The sequence below is a fragment of the Acanthochromis polyacanthus genome, chromosome 15 (assembly GCF_021347895.1).
Source record: "Acanthochromis polyacanthus isolate Apoly-LR-REF ecotype Palm Island chromosome 15, KAUST_Apoly_ChrSc, whole genome shotgun sequence".
NCBI lineage: Eukaryota > Metazoa > Chordata > Actinopteri > Pomacentridae > Acanthochromis > Acanthochromis polyacanthus.
In genome coordinates, this window is record NC_067127.1 from 12,936,509 (window position 1) to 12,957,578 (window position 21,070).

Here is a 21,070-nt window from a genome sequence, read left to right on the forward strand (position 1 = left end):
CTGTAAATACCAAATTGCTACACAGCTGTTCATCGATAGCTGAAATATAGGTATGCAACTACAGAACATCCATCCATCCAATATCTGTACACTTCGTAATCCTCATTAGGGTTGCAAGGGGCTGAGCCAATCCCACTTTATCTAAGGCTAAAACAAGGGACACCCTGGACAGGTTACCAGTCTATCACAGGGCTACATATAGAGACAAACAAGCACACTCACATCCACACTTACAGACTGTGGGAGGAATCCAGAGTACCCAGAGCAAAACCCACGCATGCACAGGGAGACATGCAAACCCCATGCAGAAACATCCCAGACCCAGGCCAGGATGCAAACTGGGAATCTTTCAGCTGTGAAGTGACAATGCTAACCACCAACCCCACTGCACAGTGGTGCAAAGCATCATATTCTATAGTATCATCATAGGTTTGCAGCATTGTTGCCCTGTGGAATGCAAGTAGCTCTAGAAATCAACATTTTTGTGAGCTCAGAAGAACAGCCCAGTTTCCAGATTTGTGGCATGTGTGCATTTTTCAGCTAATCCAAGAGGGTTTAAAAAAACAATTATTATATATCTTAAGTAGTACAACAGGGTCGGGTCTGGTTAGTATTTGGAATGCGAGTGTGATTGTTTGTCTGTATATGTAGTCCTGCGACAGACTGGTGACCTGTCCAGGGTGTCCTCTGCCTTTGCCCAAGTCAGCTGGAATAGACTCCAGCACCCCCCACGACCCTAGTGAGGATAAAATGGTGTATAGATGATAGATGATGGATGGATGGAAGTAGTACAACAATGTTGGCAGCAGTGCTAACCACCGAGCTACTATGCAGCCCAACGACAGAACATGTAATTTAAAAAAATCATGTAATTTTAAATTTTCTGATCATGTTTATTGAACCACGATGACTAAGATCTTTGATGCTTATACCATAAAGCAATTACAGTGTCGCATTCAGGCACTTAGGATAACTACATCTATCAGCAACAAGATTAAAACCACTGATGGGTGAAGTGAATAACATTGATCATCTTTTTTACAATGCAATGTTGCACAGCAAAACCTTTACTCCTGGCATTCATGTTGATGCTGCTTTGACACCTAAACACTGTTGCAGACCAAACACATCCTCTATGGCAATGACACTTCAATAAAAGCAGCCTCCTCCCAGTAAGACAATGCATCCCACACTACTGCAAAAACTGCTCAGGAACACCTTGAGGAACACAACCAAGGGCCCAAGGCGTTGAAACACCCTTTAAGTTCCCAGATCCCAAACCGACTGAGCATTTATGGGATGCACTGAAACAAGCTCATCCATTTGGCTCCACACTGTAACACACAGGACCCAAAAAGGATCCACAGCCAACACCCCAAGAGAGCCTGTCTTCATGCCCCAACCACTCAGAGCTTCATAGACCAACACTATATTAGGCTGGTGGTTTTAAATGTTGTGGCTGATTGGTGTATTAATCTACAACCACTATTGCTTCCCTATGCCAGTCATTCTTCAAATTACTGTTCAGTGTCAATTTAAGCACAGATTTAGAAAAAAGTTAAACTTCCTTATGGTTTTATCCACCACTTTCCAAAATAGTCTCATTCTACATTAAATAATCATGTTTATTAAAACAATATGATCTAATGTAAAAAATCTGTGAAGATTATACCATAAGCAATGAAAGTGCCACATTTAGACAATATCCGTCAGCAACATGATGAAAAAAGCCAAAAGGTCCTAGCGCTCATGTGGACACGCATCACCAGAACAGTGTTGTGGACAAAGAAGAGCCCCCATGGCAGCAGCAGCCTCTCTCAGCACAACAACACACCCCATCAGATGACAAAACTTCTCTGAACTTCCCAGTTTCCAATCAGATATCTCATTTCCATGATCTCATGCAGCACATGCAAAACCTACACTATGTTAAAGTGGTTTTAATGTTATAGCTCATTGTGTAAGTCTCTAATGACTGTTTTTAATGTTGCTACTTTATGTTATTCCTTTAAATTGGTGTTAAGTGACAGTTTAAGCCAGGGTATAAAAAAAAAACTCATTTCAGAAGAAGCTTTTTTTTTAATCTCCCAGTGTACTCTGAATCTAAATAAATGCAGAATAAAACACTGAACAGTAGCGCTTCAGTCGGGCATCACTATGACCTCTTAGCTAAACACTTGAACAAGGCACTTAACTCCTTCCAGCAGGGCCACCTCTCCTTCCTGTCCTAAATACCGCGTCTCTGAAAGCACCCCTCTGCCCGCTGACCTGCTTTCACACAGGGCTTTCAGCACTGTAATCCCAGATAGCTGCCACAGCTGTGTTGCCAAAATAGTCCTGCACCCTAATGTTATTGGGTCAGCCAAGCACATCCCCGAATATTACTCAGCACCTCTTCTCATGGACCACGTGTGAGGTCCGCTGAAACAGACATAACAATAAGCCCAAGAGGCCTGAAGTCTGGCTGTCAAACGCAAAGTAAAATGTAAATATTCCATTTAAACCATTAACTCAAGCTCAAACAATGATGCAAGAGAGAATTTCCTGGTTTTTACTAACTCAAAGGTGCTACAAACTGCAGTTTTATTGCATGTGACATGTTTTATTACAGCACCTTAGAGGGAAAATATTGTTTCCTTCTTTCTGCTGCCAAGTTTGTGACAAAGTTTACATAATGTCAGTGCAAGCTGTAGCAAGCATTTTCTGAAGGTGGAACTGGAATCAGCAGCCCCTTGGGGCTTCATATATCCTTCTAATAATTTTCATATTGAAATAACAAACACACTCCTGTTCAACATCATATGCATCCAGTCACAAACGCTGATCTTTGGGAAGTCCCATCCCCATCAGGTGAGGATTGATCAACTGTCAGAGGTCCTTAAACTGGCCTTTCAAGACAGGGTAATAGCATACAACAGACTTTGCAGATGATGATCAAAACATAGGAAAATTCCCTAGCAGCAAACAATAAATATACCAAAGTAGAGGAAAAAAGAGTGGCCAATCAGCCATATCAGGATAATGCTGTGACACAATAGTGTAACAACAGAAAAGGGGCTAACTCCCATACAGTTGTATAACCAGCAATGTCATCAGCTGTACGACCAGACAAGAGATTTAGCGTTTGGCTAGCAGTTCAGGATGTGTAATGCCTAAAACATCCAAGTGCTTCTGTTGAATTTGCATGAGGTTGTTGGGAATGTCATTAGATTTGAGGGCGAATAGTCAAAAATTTGAATCCTGAACACTATTAACATAAAAACTGCATAAGATGTAAAGCTTAGAAATGTTTTAAACTATTACAGTTCATCGCCCCAGCACCATGCATGACTATATTAAATATTATAATTGGAACAATTTACTTAAAACCACAATGTCAGGATGGTGTTCACCAATCAGGGGGATTCATCATGTGGGGATCATGAATGTGCCAAACATCGAGCCAATCCATGCAGGTGATCTTTTCAGAGGATAAGTGAAAATTCTGGGATGCAAGTGAGGTCAGATGAAAAGTGAGGGGGTGACCACAGTCTGTGGGTGTCATTCTTTAGAGATTCAGAATATCTGTACAACATTTTAATTGCAATCCATCCAGTAGTTGTTGAGATATTTCCTCCTGGACCAACACTGCCCTCCTCAAACCCACAATACTAATGTGGCTATAAATCATCCTTCCTTCACATCACTGCTGTCCATTTTTCAAAGTATGCCATTACTTTATGAAAAAAGCTCTACCTTCTATTTGTTTAATTATGACATGAAAATCAACTTTCAAGATACATAAGATACATAAAGCACTTCTGTTATAGTTTTCTGCATGGTACAAAACTTGTAAAAACTGAGTATGAACTTTCTAAAAGTTATCCTTGTTGAAGCAGCTAATGAAAAATCCAGACTTGTGTCATAACAGCTCAAACAGCATTAGGTCGCCTATTGCATTTTGCCTGAAAATGTTTCTGTGAGCTCAGAAACATTTGCTGCCTTTTATTCTTATCTTGCAAGTCACTGACACTCTGGAAGTTATCCAGGTCACAGCAGACATGACTTCAACTAATGCATCTGCTATATCAGAAACAATAAGCAGTGCACACTCTGATCTGGTGTCAGTATTTTCGCTTTTCTTTTTTCATGAACTTCAACAACAGAGAAAAGAATGAATCCCCTATAAATTATATATCAGAGAACTTCATTCCTGCCATACATGACAGGAATAACTGTGACTTTAGTGATAATTGTAGTGATCAATGCACCACTGATGAAAGAACCTCCTAAACTTCCCAGGTTCATTTTTACAAGGCGTATGCGATGAGACATGCCAGTGCTTGTCTGTCTGCTAAAGTGCTTCAGTAAATGAAAGAGAGATGATACAAAACAGTACACATTTCAAATTCCTGAGTCAACAAAAAGCAACCTGTTGTTGCAACGGTGCAGCAGCTCATGCCATGCTAACTTTTAACAGGCCTTAATAATATCCAGGGAGGAATGTAAGCATGATGGAACCCAACATACAGAGTGGTAATAGTCTGGCAGTAATTGATCGTTCATGTCACAGAAAATAGTTTTGATAATTGTGGTTTTGATAATTGCGGAATGTTGTGGATAACATATAAGACAAACACCTTCGAGCAGCGATCACACATTAGATTCTTACCTTCAGCAGATGCTGGTTTATCCATTTTGTAAAGGTCTTCTTCTGCACTCTGTCTCTTTCATCTGGAGAGAAAGAAAACACATCCAGTGAATTTTTTTTTTCATCATAAAATAAAAGCAATCATCGCAAATGCGCTTAGGCAACGAAGATCTTGCTCTTTTTGCAAAGGCTGCCACTAGACAAGCCTGATTCTGCTTCGTATACCCAGACTAAGTAGCAGATTGGTTTGCATTGTGTTTATTACTAAGAGAACAGAAACAAATGTTGTCAAATTACACTGCGACATAAAATATGTAGTAGGGCAAAAGTCATTGTTAGTTTTTTGTTTTTGTTTTTTTAGAAATAAGCACCTAAATTTGATCTAAGAGTTTGAAGCATTTGGAAATGATTTTGCGAAGTTCAATGTTTTGATTTCTGTTGCACTCTAGCAATGTCTCATCTTATAAAAGAAAAAAAACAACACTACTGACTGTCAGATTGTCACAGATTTATAGTTTCAATGAAAGTAATGCAAAGAAGTAAGGATATACTAGAACCAGAATGTAGCCCAGTGGCTCAAACACAGGCTAGCATTTCTCAGAGACTGAAATAGCATCACTCTCTCCAATACGCGGTTTACTGCATTATGTTGTAGTGTTTTGTATCACCATAGCAACCAGACTTCCTGTAGCCAGTGACATAAGTGACACCAGGACGCAAAAAGTTGCAATTAAAGATGAAACGGAAACTGGTTGAATAAATTTCTATTTTAAGAAAAAGTCTTATTTGTAGCGGTACTATTTTAAAGAAAGAAAAATGACACTTTCTGAACAACCAACCATTCAGTATTTGTTGGTGAGTTTATTTTTCTTTCAGGCTGTGAGAGCAGAGCAGGATCCGGGCCAGTGACCACAGATGTGACTCATTTCGCTGGTTCCCCGTCTCCCAGTCTGTCAGACACAAGTCTTTGAAATTATCTTCACTAAAGACAAAAAAACTCACATTTGCAATCGATAACGTTAACAACAACATCTGTCGGCCTTCTCTTCCACTGTTACTGACAGCAACACTGCGCAGGACGAGCATTTTCCTGAACTCTGACCACAGGACTGACAACACGGATAACCTCCTGCCTCGTACTAATCTTCAGTGCGGATTACAAAACAAGTTTTGCTTAAGGATATCTTAGCTGCTATTAGCAGTGGGTAAGCACGGGCATGACTAATCATTTAAGAGAATGACAAGAAACATTAAGATAAATACTGACCCATGCAGCACAGCAGAGTTACCAGGTGCGCCCTATGATCCCTCTCACTCTTAAGCAGGTGCTTCATCCTGTGCACTACCTCCTGAGGGCTGTCAAAAGAATCGCAGTTCAGGTAGACGGACGCCATGTGGATAAGCAACTGAAGAAGCAGAAGCAGTCTCCTTCTTCTTGCCTGCCTGCCTCCCTGCCTGCCTGCCAGCCTCTAGGGCAGCAGTGACTCCCTCTCCCATCGAGCATCCCGAGCGAGTCCTGTCAGGTTTTCCATGGCTACTTGCTAATTTGAGTTTCCATGCCGTTCAGTGTTTATCTAGCCGCAGCCCTCAAAACCACAGAAAAAAAACTGTTCCTTATTGAAAAAAAGAGAGAGTGTTCCTTGTTAACATGCTTGAAGATGCTTCCAGCTTCCTACGCACACAATTACTTTCTTTAAGATGTAATTTAAGAGCAATGAGCTGTAATTTCTGAGGCAGTGTGCATCACTTGACTAGTGCAAATATCTTGCTAAATACGTATTGAGCAGCAACAAAAAAAAATGTAACTATATCTATAGATCTTAATTTTCAAGGGTGCACAAGTTTTCCTATAATCATCCTTCTATTGTGCTGCTGCCAAGATTCACCACAATGTTTACACCTGCAGAACCGACTGAGAACACATGCAGGCAAATAACGATCGAAATCCATCATGACACAACATGAAAAATACCAAAAAGGGCAAGTAGATCATTTTTTCAGATTAGTTTCCTTGTCGTACTGACTATTAAAGTTATATAAGACAGAAAATGAAAGTGCTCCTGTCCTAAAACATGATATTTCAGTGGGGCAGAAACCTGTGTAACACACAATCATTGCGTTTGTTTTGCAGGAATATTTTCTTGCAAATATTAGCTTCTGTCAGGCAGTCACAATCTTATAGGTTTAAAATGGACGAACCAGTCTAAGTGGTCACATTAAGCCTGTAAGATGGCCATTAGCTCAGCAGTTTTTAGTGATATTACATTGTTTGAATTTGAAGTTAAAAGCTAATGGTGCTTTTTCTTTGTTGTAATTCCTTCTGAAGAATCACAAAGACTGAGACATGCATTTCTAGAATAATAGTGGCACCTTAAGAGCCTTGTCACTGAATTCTCTGCAGATTCTTGCATTTAGTTCATCTAAAAATAGTGCATGTGTAAAAGCAGATGAGAATTGGGAAAAGTGGGTTGGTCTGACAATTATTTTTTTCTATGAAGCTCTGCACATCAAGGCCCGACAGGAAGCTTGATCATCAAATAAAACCTCAGTCTGTCGCATCCGCCTGAGTAAAATGCATCGCTAAAATTGATGAAGTGAGACTAAATGAAAGAATGTTCAATAAAACACTGTCTTTATATCGAAAGTGTGATGCACTGAGGGACCTTTTCCCAGCGGTGCTTCTGTGTCACAGCTTGATGTATTGGTTAGCTGAATATCAGAGAAATAAAGCAGTGCAACCTGTAGTAGCACACTGATTTGGTGTGTAACACTAATGTGGAAGCTCACTGCTGCATAATATATAAGCCTCCCCAGAAAAAAACTCATTAATATAGATTGGCTGGGCAAGTTTTCCAGGAATTTGTCCAGCTCAGAGCGAAGGTCAGAAGCTGAAGAGTGTATCATCAACCAGCTATCCAATAAGTTCAGTGACTGGCTATTGTGCTTCACATATTGCTCAGTTTACTGATAATGGACACACTTTATAAACTCACACCAAAATCAGCCAGTGCCAGATGGAGAGTCAACCGCAGCGTCTCCACTATTTCTGCGCAGTGTGTTTAAACACAGTGCAAACAGAAACAGAACTATGGAGCAGAGTTGAATGTGCTGTGAGTCAAACAACCTGTGTACCTGTGGTTCCCCAAAAAAAACCTTTAAGTGAGTGTAATAGTATGGTGCCCTCTTGAGGATCTTATGAGAATAAAAAGTAGGAAAATAAGTGACTTGCTATTCTGCCAACTTTAATATACTAGTAATTTAGTATTTGGTCATAATATGAAAGCAGTAAAGATTCAGATATCACCACTCAGCAAACAAACAAGCACTGCCCATCCAACAGTAACAGCATGATGTCACCTCTAACGTGACCGTGCACACATTCTCCTGATGTTACACAACATTATGAGCTTAATCAATCTTACTTTATGACTTTCACCTTCTTTATCTCACACATCTGATTCAATGAGGTGCAGCGCAGACGCCTGCTTCCACACGAAACTGTGCCTGATCATGCAGCAGTATCTTGATATTTAGATTATTTCCCACAATGCAAAGTATTCCTCACACAATCACATTGAATTCCCCAATCAGTCTCAACTGTGAATCAAAAGAAAATCTTTGAAATTCTGGAAATTACCTCCAAATTTGGTTTAAAACATACAGCTATTAAACAACAGTGAAAAACAAAATCTGAATAAAAAAAATCAGGCATCATTATTATTATTTTAAAAAATGAGGAATTGAAGGTCTAGTTTAGAATACGAACCATACAGAAGTCTCTGCCAACGCACAATCACTAACAGACAGCACACTGCTGAGGTGCACAATTAGCTGTTTTTGGCTCTGATACAATACTCTACTAATACAGTTTCTAATAATAATAATAATTAATTAACAATACATAATCATCCACAAATGATACTAAATGCATGATATTCATTTCATTTTAAAAGTTTTCTCATACTGAAAAATACAAACCAATGCAACCTGCATACAGTAAATGACTCCTTGTAGGAATACTACTCTGCAATGTTATTTATCCATTTTTTATATTTCGTGGTCTCACTTCTAAATCAGATTTGGATGATTTTTATCCACCAGAGGTCATGGGAGCAGCATAAAAATGCATTAACCAACAGCTTGTGACCTCTGACCTTAATGGGCTGGTGTTTGAAGGATCGCATAAAAAGCCTGACCAAACACCACTCTCTCATGTTACAGTTGAACTCCACGGCATTACAGCATTGGGTGCAAAATGTAGAAGTGCAAATTTACACCAAGATAGAAAGTCGAACTGGTAGTAATTATGGCTTTGTGTGCTTACGTGAATATCTTCTTTCAAAAATAATAGCAAACAGCTCTGAAAATCATTACACAGAAGCCAGTCTTGTATAAAACTGGACGATGAGCACACTGTTTGTGGCATGTGTGTGTGTGTGTGTGTACCCGGTCTGCAGCCTGACCACAGCGCTAGTCAGGAGTCCAGCACAGCATTCAAACAGGCTGCCTGAGACACTTATTTGTAGACCTCAGCAAAGCACATGTGCACGGCTATAAATAGCTCCATCCCTAAACCATGCTGCCCCTTCAACTGCAGGCCACATAATCTGTGCCACTCAGGTGACATCCTTCATTTCCTAACATGCAACAAAGATGACTGAAGGAAAGCAGTGCTTGTAGTAGAGCGGAATGTAGTTTAAGGTATTTATGAATAAGCTTTCATGTCTGTTTTCTGCTATGAGCCTGATCTACCTAGCCCCAAATGAAAGCTTATTAGTTGCTATGATTTACTATTGCAGAGGATTGAATTTACACATCATAAAGTAGCTGGGTTATTCTGTGTCAACTTACCCAAGCCTCCAAACACAAGTTATGCATTTTCTTGAAGAAAGACAGTGCAAAAAATTATATTTAATGAATGGGACTTTGTTATAATGTTTTTGAAGTTATAATTTTGAAGTTGGGCTGCATTTCAAGCCATAATAACTGCTTGTTTTTCCACTTTGTATGGAACATCCCTAAAACTCAAAGAATAATTTGCTACTAAACAGTGGTGATTTATTATTTTTCAAAATTATTTTCTACTTGAACAAAGAATCTTGTGTTTTTAAAAATGTATACCATAATTACTTTTAGCTGTTCTCTGTGTGACATTAATATAGAAGTCTATAGAAGTTATTTTGTTCATGCTATACTAACAAGATTGGTGGATGCCAAGTTTTCATTCCCTACTGATTCACTTCTCAGTATGATAAAACTACATTAATACTGCACAGCTGCAACATTTGGTTGCTGGAAAGCGGAAACTTGAGGAGATACTATTTACTACAAAAAAATGTCAAGATTCATTGGGGACATCCAGTCAAAATTTTAACTCAATCAAGGGAAATATAAGCAAGTGATGTGGTGCCCAAAATGGCAAAAGTGCTACATTTTAAAAAGCTAATAACTAAAAAAAAAAGTATTTGGGGTAGAGCTTTAGGATCTTGCACGGTCCTGTAAACTGTAATTGAAGTTTTAACGTGATTTTTTCAAGAAAATCTAGGACCTGAACTGGGACGGTTGGGTGAGTTGGCATGCACTGACCCAGTTACTGAACTGCTTTCAACAGACTTCCAGACTGTTAACAGTTCAACCAGTGGCAGGACAGTCTGCAGCACTTCACACTGAGCTTTGATTACAACATTTTCACAGGCTTATTTAAACAGGAGTACGGATAAATTGTCGCTTTTCCTGAGAACATCTGGCAGAGGGAGGCAGTGACACCCTTTGGCACATCTTGTTATGTCAGGATGCCTAAAATATCCCCACATTCTGAGCAGAGCAGAGTCAAAAAGTCCTAGCAATCAAAATCCAGCCCATGTAATCCTCTTGACCTCATATGGGAGGGAAATAAAAACAGACATAGGGGCTGAACTGAAAAGCCCTCAACCTTCCAGTCAATGACAAGGATTCACTAAAATTCTTGCCAAAAAGCTCTCATTGCACATCTCTTGTGTCAGTAAACAAAGGCACATGTATCTTTCACTGGTTTTGAGTTTGTGTGAATTTAAAACACAACCCTATGTCACTATGTACTAGGATCTATATCTTACTCCTCTGGTTGAAACTGCTCCATTTTGATTGAATATCATTATTCTTAAGGTGAGCTTTAAAAAAGCATCACCAGCAGGACATGAATCACTGAAATACGTACATCTCCTGCACAGCAGTGCCTGATCCTCATCGCAAACAGGCAACACAAAATGAAAAAAGTTTGCCAAAGCTTACTCAAGACCCACGCAACACTTCAACAAGATGAACAACCTGTCAAACACATTCATTTTTCCCATGTTTGTTTTGAAAAGCTGCAAATAAAATTCTTTTGTTGAGCGTTTCCGCACCTAAGCTTCGGCATGTTTGCACAGTGGTGCCTGGAATAAAACGCTAACATGAGCCTGTTAACATGTTGAGCAAGTGAACCCTCGTGTTGTCCTCCGGTCATTCCGACCCCACGTAAAATCTTTTGCCGTTGAATACTTTTATGTAAATAAGGTCTATTTGGCCTTAAATTCCAAAATGAATGGAAAAATGTGTGGTAGTAGGTTGGACTATAGTCAGACTAAAGGTGATTTATTGACAATTTATACTATATGCTTTAAATCTCAGTCAATCCAGGCGGGGTCATATTGACCCCAGAGGACAAAAGGTGTATGGCAACTGGGCAGACATTACGAGGGTTAAGACGTTTCCTATACTAAAATGTTTAGCTCGCTGGCATGCCAACATTTGCTGATTAGTGGTAAACACAAGCTAAGCTGGTATAGTTTTAAGGGTATTTGGTCTTAATCCGAAGTCCTGGACAAAATTGGAAGTTAAAAAAAAAGTGAAAAGTGAAGGGAAGGCTGAGGACCATGAATATCTGTGCTGAATTTAATAACAATCATTCCACAGTACTTTAGATACTTCATTTACACAGTGGTTACCAAATTGTGGCTCGGACACCCCAGGAGGTCACGGGGTGATTTATACAAATCAATTAAATTTAAAAAAAAAAATTAAAAATATCAAGTTTTAGCCATAGCTGTTGCATAAGATAAAACTTGAAGTTTAATGCAGCTTGGTACGCACACGCACACACACGCACACACACACACACACACACACACACACACACACACACACACACACACACACACACACACACACACACACACACACACACACACACACACACACACACACACACACACACACACACACACACACACAGGAATCATTATGTGTCTGATGCTCCGACATACTGTATGTTTCCTCTGTGCTGCAGTATAGACATGGAGATTGCCTGATTCTGCTCCACTATATTAAATTACTTCAAAATAACACTACGATTATGCTGTTGTGTTCTTTTCTGCTGTTTTTCTGTTTGTGTTTGGATAAGGTTACTAATGTATATAACCTTAGCTGCACACAATATTTGCATGCTTCAACCACCACCAGAATAATGGAAGTCAAGAGTCTCTTGAAACGCTATTTTTGTGGGTCGGGTGCTGAAAGTTGGGAACCTCTGCACTAATAAACAAAAATGTCAACCTGCAGGTGGAAAAGTCAGAGAGGCAATGAATGCCTGCACAAAAATTCAAGGCAATCCATCAAAAGTTGTTTTCAAGTCTAGGCTGAAGAAGTAGAACACCCAGCAGACTCACATGCTATCATTTAAACAACTAATGTGTATAGCGACTTAAAATGCTAACATTTAACCATTCGTCCTTGTCGAAAACATATTGTGGGTTTGTGGAGGTTGCATGCACATTATCTATTACAACAGAGACAACTGATGGTGACTCAGTGCAGTACAGCTGCCTTCATCCAATGTGTTTTAATAGGCATGTTGTGAAAATGGTATTTGGGTAGGTGGTAAACAAAAACACCGCAAGATACTTGCAAGTGCATTTTCCTCATTCTTTGTAAGTGAGGATACTACAATCTGTCTTCTCAGAAGGGTAGGGCAACATCAGAGGTATGCGATTGGAACAGCTCAGGAACCAAAACAGGTTGCCAAGCCTTCAAAGCAGCTCTTCCTGTCAGTCTTTGCTTTTTTTGAGACTAAAGTAAAGAAGAAACCAAGACTAAGGCTACAATGTCCGAGCATCTATGCAGACTGCAGAGACATCTTGTTTATGGTTTAATTCTTAACAGTGCTGCTCAGGAAGTATAAGCAGAATATAGAGTACACTGATGATGTACAATAGGAGTCATTTAAACTACAACAAACTCTATGCAAAAAAATGTAATCAAAGTCATGCACTGGTCACTTTTTGAAGCTATAGCAAAAGCAGCAGAATATACTGATAGAAAATGATGCTAGATAATCTGATTCTACAGTGCATGATTCTGAACCAGAGATAAATAAGATGTGCTGCTCAATATAGCCACAAGTGAAGCTGAAACACTGTATGACCCTTGATGAAAATCAAATGGAGGATGAAGGTGAACCATGAGCTCTCACTACAGAGGCACTCAGCCAAGCCAAGCAGAGGAAAGAAGGCAGCATTAATGAAGGCTAATGGGACATAAACACACACTTATGGTACTAACATGGACATACAGTCGCACACACACAGTTGCTAACAATCCAATAGCCTCCGTATGTGCAACAGCTGCTACTGGCACACTGAAGAACCGCCACTGGTATTGAACAGGGTTGACAATCGGAGATAGTGAAGACCATAAATAATGATTTACATAATTTTCGGATTCATCAAAACACCGATCCCCTTAACCTGTTTATTTAGACTATTCCCTTCAATTTGTTGGCAGTATATATCTGTAAACTACACTCAATTCTCACTAATGGGCACAAAACTACAGTAATAAAATCGAATTTGAGTCCCTTTTCACAAGATACGCAAGGTCTAAGGCTCTAAATGTTCATTTCTAAATGTAGAGGCAACACAAAAAACAACTGGATCTGCTCATCTCTTGGCCATTTATCACAAAGTGGAGAAAGGAAATCTGTTTCCTACTGCTAGTGTGGGACTGTTTCCCATCATCTGCTGCATTCGGGAGAGAAGGGTGGTGCTGCTGGAGTGGGAGAGGAAACGCTACAGAGTATGAGTCAGGGGTGGGACAGAGACTCACAAGATGATCTCATATAAGAGCTGCAAAGCAGAGCTCTGGAATGAGGTTCAGTCATGCCGGTCTTCCCATCACCATGACAGCATATAAATACAACAGTGAGCATGCATCACGCTCTGGCACAAATATAATGCAACTGCACTGCAGTGAAGCCACATTTCATATAAGAAGATCAATATAATTCCAGAGGGATAACACACATATATCCTTAAATGATAAAATTAAGGATATCATTGAAGAATAAATAAAATATAGACATATTTCTGTCTGAAGACTAATGAAGCAATAAAAAGCTTTCAGAGAGCTCTGCTGGTTGGTTTCATATTTTAAATGAAATGTATTAATTAGATCAATGAAAGGCTTTGTAACAACAACATTATGCTTTAGTGTATATTGTGCACTCTATAACCAATGATGGTTTTCGTTTTTCAGCATTTTACTGTCTGCATAGAATCCGGACAAACTGAAGCCCAATAACAGCAAAAAGATCACACATGAGCATTTCCACTACAGAATTACCTAATTACCCCTCGAGGATAAATGAAGTTTGGTTTTTTTAATTTTGAATAACAAGCAGTCTGTCCCGAGGAAGCATGTAAACTGAAACTAGAAGCAGCTGCAGTCACAGCTTCAGATCAGTTCCTGACAGATGTTATTGTGAGATTACGGACCTGGAATTAGAAACTGATCCAAACATCTAATGCACTTAAGTGAGCTATTAGCACTTAGGATTCTGTCTTTGGTATCTATGTTATGACCATTGATAACTGTATAACATTATTTCAAAAATCTGAATCATATTTTGTGACATTTTTGCTGAATCAAAGCCACTACGTTTAAACAGGTTTGTTCTAATTGTACGACTATCAGATACACCATACGTCCTTTCTGTCTTTTTCTTTTACTAGCATGAGAAGTCAAACAATATACAGACAAAATATTGCAATCCTGCATGCTTTAAATAAGAAATTGTTAAATTTCATTGTAAAAAAAAAAAAGTTGGTTAGCAGACATTCCACATATTTATATCACATAATATACTTGTGTTTTCTTTCAGCAAAGACTAACTGATCTGAAAAATCGAGTGTAATTTAAAACTATTAAGCATGTACCTTTTGTTTGTGAACAATAAGTTGGTGCTCAGTCTTTGCCTGTGCATGGACACAGCGTTCAGTACAGAACGTTTGTCTGTAAACCGAGCGAGACGACTGGAGACCGTCTTCAAAGTGCGGCTTCTTGATGTTCAAACCTCAAAGACGAAGCCAAGAAAGTGTCACCGCACAATCAACATGACACGTGAACAAGTCTCTGAAACTTGGATGCTGCACCCATTGAAACAAAGTATCTTTTGTATGGTAGCAGACAGTCTCCATAGTGGCAGCCTGCTCTGTGTGTGTGTGTGTGTGGGCCACTGGGCCATTTGAATGTGATGAGTGGGCTGTCGACATAGAGCAGAGGGGCTGGGCTAGGAGCGGCCCATTAGGGTGGACAAAGGCAGTGACTGTGCAAAAAAACACAATCCTCCCTCACTCACACTGTGTATGATGAGAATACAAGGCTATGGGAGTATTTAGATGCTTATGGTAATAATAATAATGAGGTGTCTTTTAGGTATCTACAGGAGTCCTAATGCAGATCAGCATGCCACAGACAGAAATGACACTGACAGACCACACCCTACTACAAACACAACAAACATCCTAAAGATTGCTTCCTGGCTCTTGCAAAGAAATCTCCTTCTGGTAAAAAAAATTAAGATCCCCTATTAAATAAGTATTATTATTAATTGTCTCTTCTTGCCTCTATTAAAAAAACACACACACAAATGTATTTGTCTACTAACAAAAACATCAGCATATGAGCGCAGAGCAGCAGGTCACCAGCTTAGAAAACAGAATGATTCTCCAGGTTAAATGACAATTTTGTGGAGATTTTCTGCAAAGACTCCGTTGTTTCCCACTAAGCAAAACACATGGTTTGGGTTTTGCTTCAGAAATACACTGACCTTTCCAATCTATTAAAACTATTTAGGCCATGTGGCATATTAAAAGCAAACTGAAGTGCAAGAAGTACCGACTGAACCACCAAATGTCTAATCCATTAAATCTTTCCTGATGTCAGAGGATGATCAAGTGTTGACAAACTCTAATGGCCCCTTCATGCTGACAGTCTTACCAAGCAGGCTCTGCTAGAACAGCGTGATCCCGTACAACCAATGCATGGTGCCGTTAACAGTTTTATGTGCCTAAGAAACCATGTCTTTAACTCCTTGCTCAAGTCTACAGTCTTTTGTCTGCAAAGGTCGCATTGAATTTCAGCTCAGCCTACAGCAATTCCTCTCTTAAGTGTGTTATTAACCCCAATACCTTATTAGTGTGGCATTCTTACAGCTGGAGCATTAACAACTACATCCTTGCTCCTATTCACTGCACTGACAATTGCTACGCTTATTCTAAAGGAAAAAAATCCTGAACTCGCATTTCTCTGCAGCACAGTTCCTCATACAGCATGTCCACAATCTTGAAATATTCAGCTTATATCAAATGATCAAGTTTACAAGAAGGTCACACATGAAGTAACACACCACATGACACTGACTCATTACAATAAAACCTGTGCAGGTTTTTCTTTTGTTCTCTTTCACTAGAAGTGACTTTTAACATTATCTCAGATGTGTCTGATGACTGGAATCGAGCCATGCAACAAATGACAAGAACCCCACATAAACATAAACTGAACGCAAAAGATAAGAAAAAAAATATGTTGCGCAACTGGCTGAACTTCCACAGTTACATATGAAAATGATCCAGTTTGATGCCTTTATTCGGAAAAACAAGCAAAAATGCTGCCTCCTGCTTTAAAGCATGCGCACTGGCTGTTTAGTTTATGCTGTTTGGTTGGGTTTGCATGGTTACAGTTGATGATTTTTCCAATGAAAATGCATCCCTTTGATACATGGAGCATCACATGGGGAGAAGCTTGGGGCTCTTGTTGATCACATCAACAGCAAATAAAGACAATAGAACCAAGGATTATTTTCCAACACTCTATAGAAAGACATGGAGAAAGTATCAAACCTTTAATGGAAATTATTTATACAGTGAGACACTTTGATACCTGGGAATACAAACACTGACATTGGTGAAAAGCTAGACTGTGCGACCATATCTTATTTTATAACAATGTATATAAGAAAAGTTTTCTATCTTATAACAATGTATATAAGAGTTATCTTGCACTTGCACCTTTCGTGACTTTTTGCACCCCTGTTTGTTCCTAAGAGCTCTGTAACGGTAAATTTCTCCTTTGTGAGATCAATAAAGTCTATCTTATCTTATCTTATCTTATCATCCATTGAAATACAAAAAAATCCTGAAAACAACAACTTTTATATCGTAAGATATATATTTCCGTGAGTCTCTTATCGTGTAAATCACTCTCCACTATTCTTGCACAAAAGCAGTCAACAACTTTGCAGAAAAATGATGAATCCATGATGTTCCATTGGTCATAGACTGTAAGCTCTCTCCTTAACTGACCCCTGGTAAATAAATGTTGAAAATTCTTTCGCTTCAGCAGTCAAAGCCGGAGTCTTTTTTCCTGTCATGAGAAGCCGTCTATTAAAAAAAAAAAGCTGATGGAAACAGGACGTTGTAGGTGGGTTAGCTATTGGAAAATGATTAGCTCACCTCCAATTTAAATAAATTCTGTGCAGAATATTACTGATAAGTTAAAAAGGACCCACAATTTGGTCAGTTTTACTTGAATAAAAACAGTATTTGTAATTTCTTGCTAAAACTAAGATTACAAGCTGAAACATAGACATTTCTGTGAGACTACAATGCCTGAAAAAACTGCAAAATCACTGACAAAATGTATTGACAATGTAGAATGAAATTGCTTACCCTTCCTTGAAAAGTTCATTGGTCATGCAACAGCTCTTGGGGATCCGAATATCCCCCAAAATCGATATTTAACGTGCAAAAACTGATCACACAGTAGTTGCGAAAGTAGAAAACAAGCAAAATAAGTAAGCTTGTTGTCTGTCACAGATCTCCTGCCTTAAGAGCTACAGATTTCCAATGATGCTGCATCATATGATCCCATTAGAGTCCCAGTCAGGGCGTTTAAGCCTTATGCCACAGCTGACTGGGCCCGCTGGCTAAAATACTCAACAGCTGAGAAGAACACACTCGTGGCTAGCATTCAGCACAACATAACTGATATTTACTGTCCTCTTGTTGTACTTTGTCTAAGTGAAAAAAGAAACACAAGAGTTAAAGCCGCTGCTGTCAGTGTGAATTCAGCTCCACTGGATCACCACGGGCCTGGCCTGAGAATGCACGTGTACGGTTTGGTGAACATGCTCGATTGTCACAGAGACACTGAATAAAGTCGACCTCTTATGCGTGATGGATTTATTCTAATTAATGAGGTGGACCCAAAAGGAGCAGCAGTGTACAGTGGCATGAGCTAGTGGATCTGAGCTGACACCGTTTCCTGCTTTGTCATTGTGCTGTCCGTCTTCAGACACCACACCGAAGCACTGTCAATTATATTTCCCAAAAGTGACAGCATCCTAAAAATACACAATAAAAACCTAACATTGTGTAAAAATTACTTTATCAAAAAACAGACTTGATTTTATTTTGACATTAAGAAACATAGCCACTATAATCTGGCCCAACACTGTTTCCCTAGACAGATTTCAAGCTAAATATTTCCACAAAATAGCTCAAAAACAAAAATAATCAACTAATCTAATGCTCAACTATGACCACAAAGAACCTCATAATAAAGCCTTTGTCTGGACTAACAAAATTCTGCCTAAATGTGATGTCATGCAAGAAATATTCTCATTTTTCCACTGCAAGGATAAAGACACTAAGACCAGCCAGTCACCACCAGGGAGGGGAGAGAGAGGGGCTGGCTGACATTTATTGAACTGTCAAGCAGCAATCAGGCAATTTCTTCACCGTCCCCAAAGCCTAAACAATATCCAATCAGCGACTGATCCTACCTTTGTACTTCTCCAATACATCCTCATAGGCTTGGAGATATTCCTGTTCGTCCGAAAGCGCATAAGCCTGCGGTGCGTACAGAGCCATAACCCGGCACTCGCTAACTGGACATTCACCAGCGACGGACAGGGACACAGCGTGCGTGTGTGTGTCTCACTGTGTGCGTGTTTCCATGCATGTGTACGTGCTGAGGACTCAAGAGTGATCGGCGCTGTTGTTGTATTGAAGGAAACGCCCTACATCCCTCCCTTGTCTGCGCTCCGACCAATCGGCGACACTTCCTCTCCGGGATTGACAGGAAGGACGGCTGGACGCGCTGCACTGCAAAAAATGTCCATCTTAACAAGTCAATTAGCCCAATACTGACTTCAAACTCGAATTAAAGTGTTGTTAGTGTCTTAAATTTATCGCAAGTGCATAAATACCATCTAAATACAGCTAAACTGATGCTAAACCAACTCGTTAAGTAAATTTTTATGTTAAAACTGGACAGATATTGTTTTACAGTGCGCACAAAATCAATGCCTCTCCTTAATACTTTTCCTCGCTCTGCCTCTAAAAGATTGTAAGAAACGTTGACAGATTTACAAGATTACAGTTGTAAATGGTGTGTTTCCATGGATGGCAGCAGTCTACCAGCTGTCTGTCACACAGACTCCCATAAACTGTGCTCCTTTATTGAAAACTTCATTTGGAACAGTCGAAATCTGGCATACTATACTCCAGATAGGTATTTTACGACATCCAAGGTGTCAAAGTACCATTAGAAAACACTTACCAGCTGTTAACCTAGTTCTGCAAGTAGTATTTAAAGTGAAACTAACTAGATTTACTGTATATTGGGGTTTGTTTTCACTAACTTTTTGGGCGCATTAAATACGCCCTGGTATTATTGTTCAATGTGCCAACAAATAATCAAAATGTGATTATTTCAAAATCTTTCAGCTAATGGTTAAATAAAAGAGGACAGTGAGGCTCAAGAGGAAATGTGAAGTTTGAAGCATGATGTCTAGAATAAAAGCAAACCAAAATACCATCACATGTGCGCAAAACCACGTCACTACAGACCCTGTTTATGTCCCCAAATAAAACCTTGGAATTCCAAGAAAGAACACACCTTTTAACATCATATGCTCGATATATTACAGCATATTCAACCACAGATTGTCTTGTTTCTGTGCGTTGCTTTCTGAGAAGTTGACAACAAGGAGCCTGCCCCTCACCTGCGATCCTGAGCACGGCTCTCTCCGCCGGATCCAGCACGGATCCTCCCTGGATTTTCCGCTTAGACCGCTCGTGTCTGGGCAGGTTCCAGGGTAAAGTGTCCCCCGGTGCCGGTGATGCCGATCCGGATTTACCGCTGTAGTCATCCTCGTCCGAGAAATCCGCCGAGGAAGACATGGAGCCGTGCAGGGAAGGGTTCCCCGAACTGGAGCTCTGTGAAACAAAAGAAAACGGGTATCAAGAAACAGCACAATGCTTGTCTTGATTACTCACACACACACGCAACCCTAAATGGATAAGAGCACATACGGGAACGCCGTTAAATCAATATTTTTGTGCTCACCATCTCGGGTCAAGGTGCGTAACGTGAGCGCATGTTAGGTGTGAGGACGCGCAGTGACATGAGCCGCCAGCTCTCAATGACCCAAAACAATAAAAGATTGAGCCAAAAATAAGGCAATGGGAAATCAATAGTATCTGGCTCCCCCGCCAGGTCAACAACAAGACTTACCACTGTGTACATGGAGACCTGTCAGCTGCAAGGAAATACAAATGAACGCTAATAATCCTAAATTGGCCGTTATTAGCTTCCACCTTTCGGTCACATATTTCAGAGGCTGCCACGCCCTTCGAGGGATGCTCCGGTCACGCGTTCGTCCCTTATTGTGGATGAGAGGTGATGTCAGATCTCCAGAGGACTGGAGCGATGGTGAGCTGTGTGCAGTCTAGGCAGAGCTGGACCGTGATGGGAGAGCAGACTGCATGTGGCTGCGCGTCATACCCGGTAGCCAACAACAGCACATCCAACAGTGTGTGGTGTTAGAGCGCCATCGCCGCACAAAGGTCTAGGGAGGCTACAAAGACTTCAAAAAGCGGGGGTTAAAACGAGGACAGGGGCTCCCACAGTCGTCATGTGTGGTCATGGAAAGTACCACACTACAGATGCACATTAAAGACCCACATTGGTGAGATTTTAGACACATTTGCTTCATAGGCATTGTGCTAAATGCCTGAGAGGACCGAGGTTGCACAACAATATTGCATTTGGTTCAACTATTTACCCAGAAAATGATATTCT

At 40.0% G+C, this 21,070-nt stretch overlaps 1 protein-coding gene across 1 annotated transcript in view; it reads right to left on the minus strand.

The window, feature by feature from the left end:
• dst (dystonin) overlaps positions 1-21,070 on the minus strand; it is a 110,582-nt gene that overhangs the window by 83,999 nt on the left and 5,513 nt on the right. Inside the window, 2 exon segments of the mRNA XM_051960487.1 lie at positions 4,652-4,713; positions 19,992-20,205. Coding sequence (XP_051816447.1) covers positions 4,652-4,713; positions 19,992-20,205 — 276 coding nt within the window.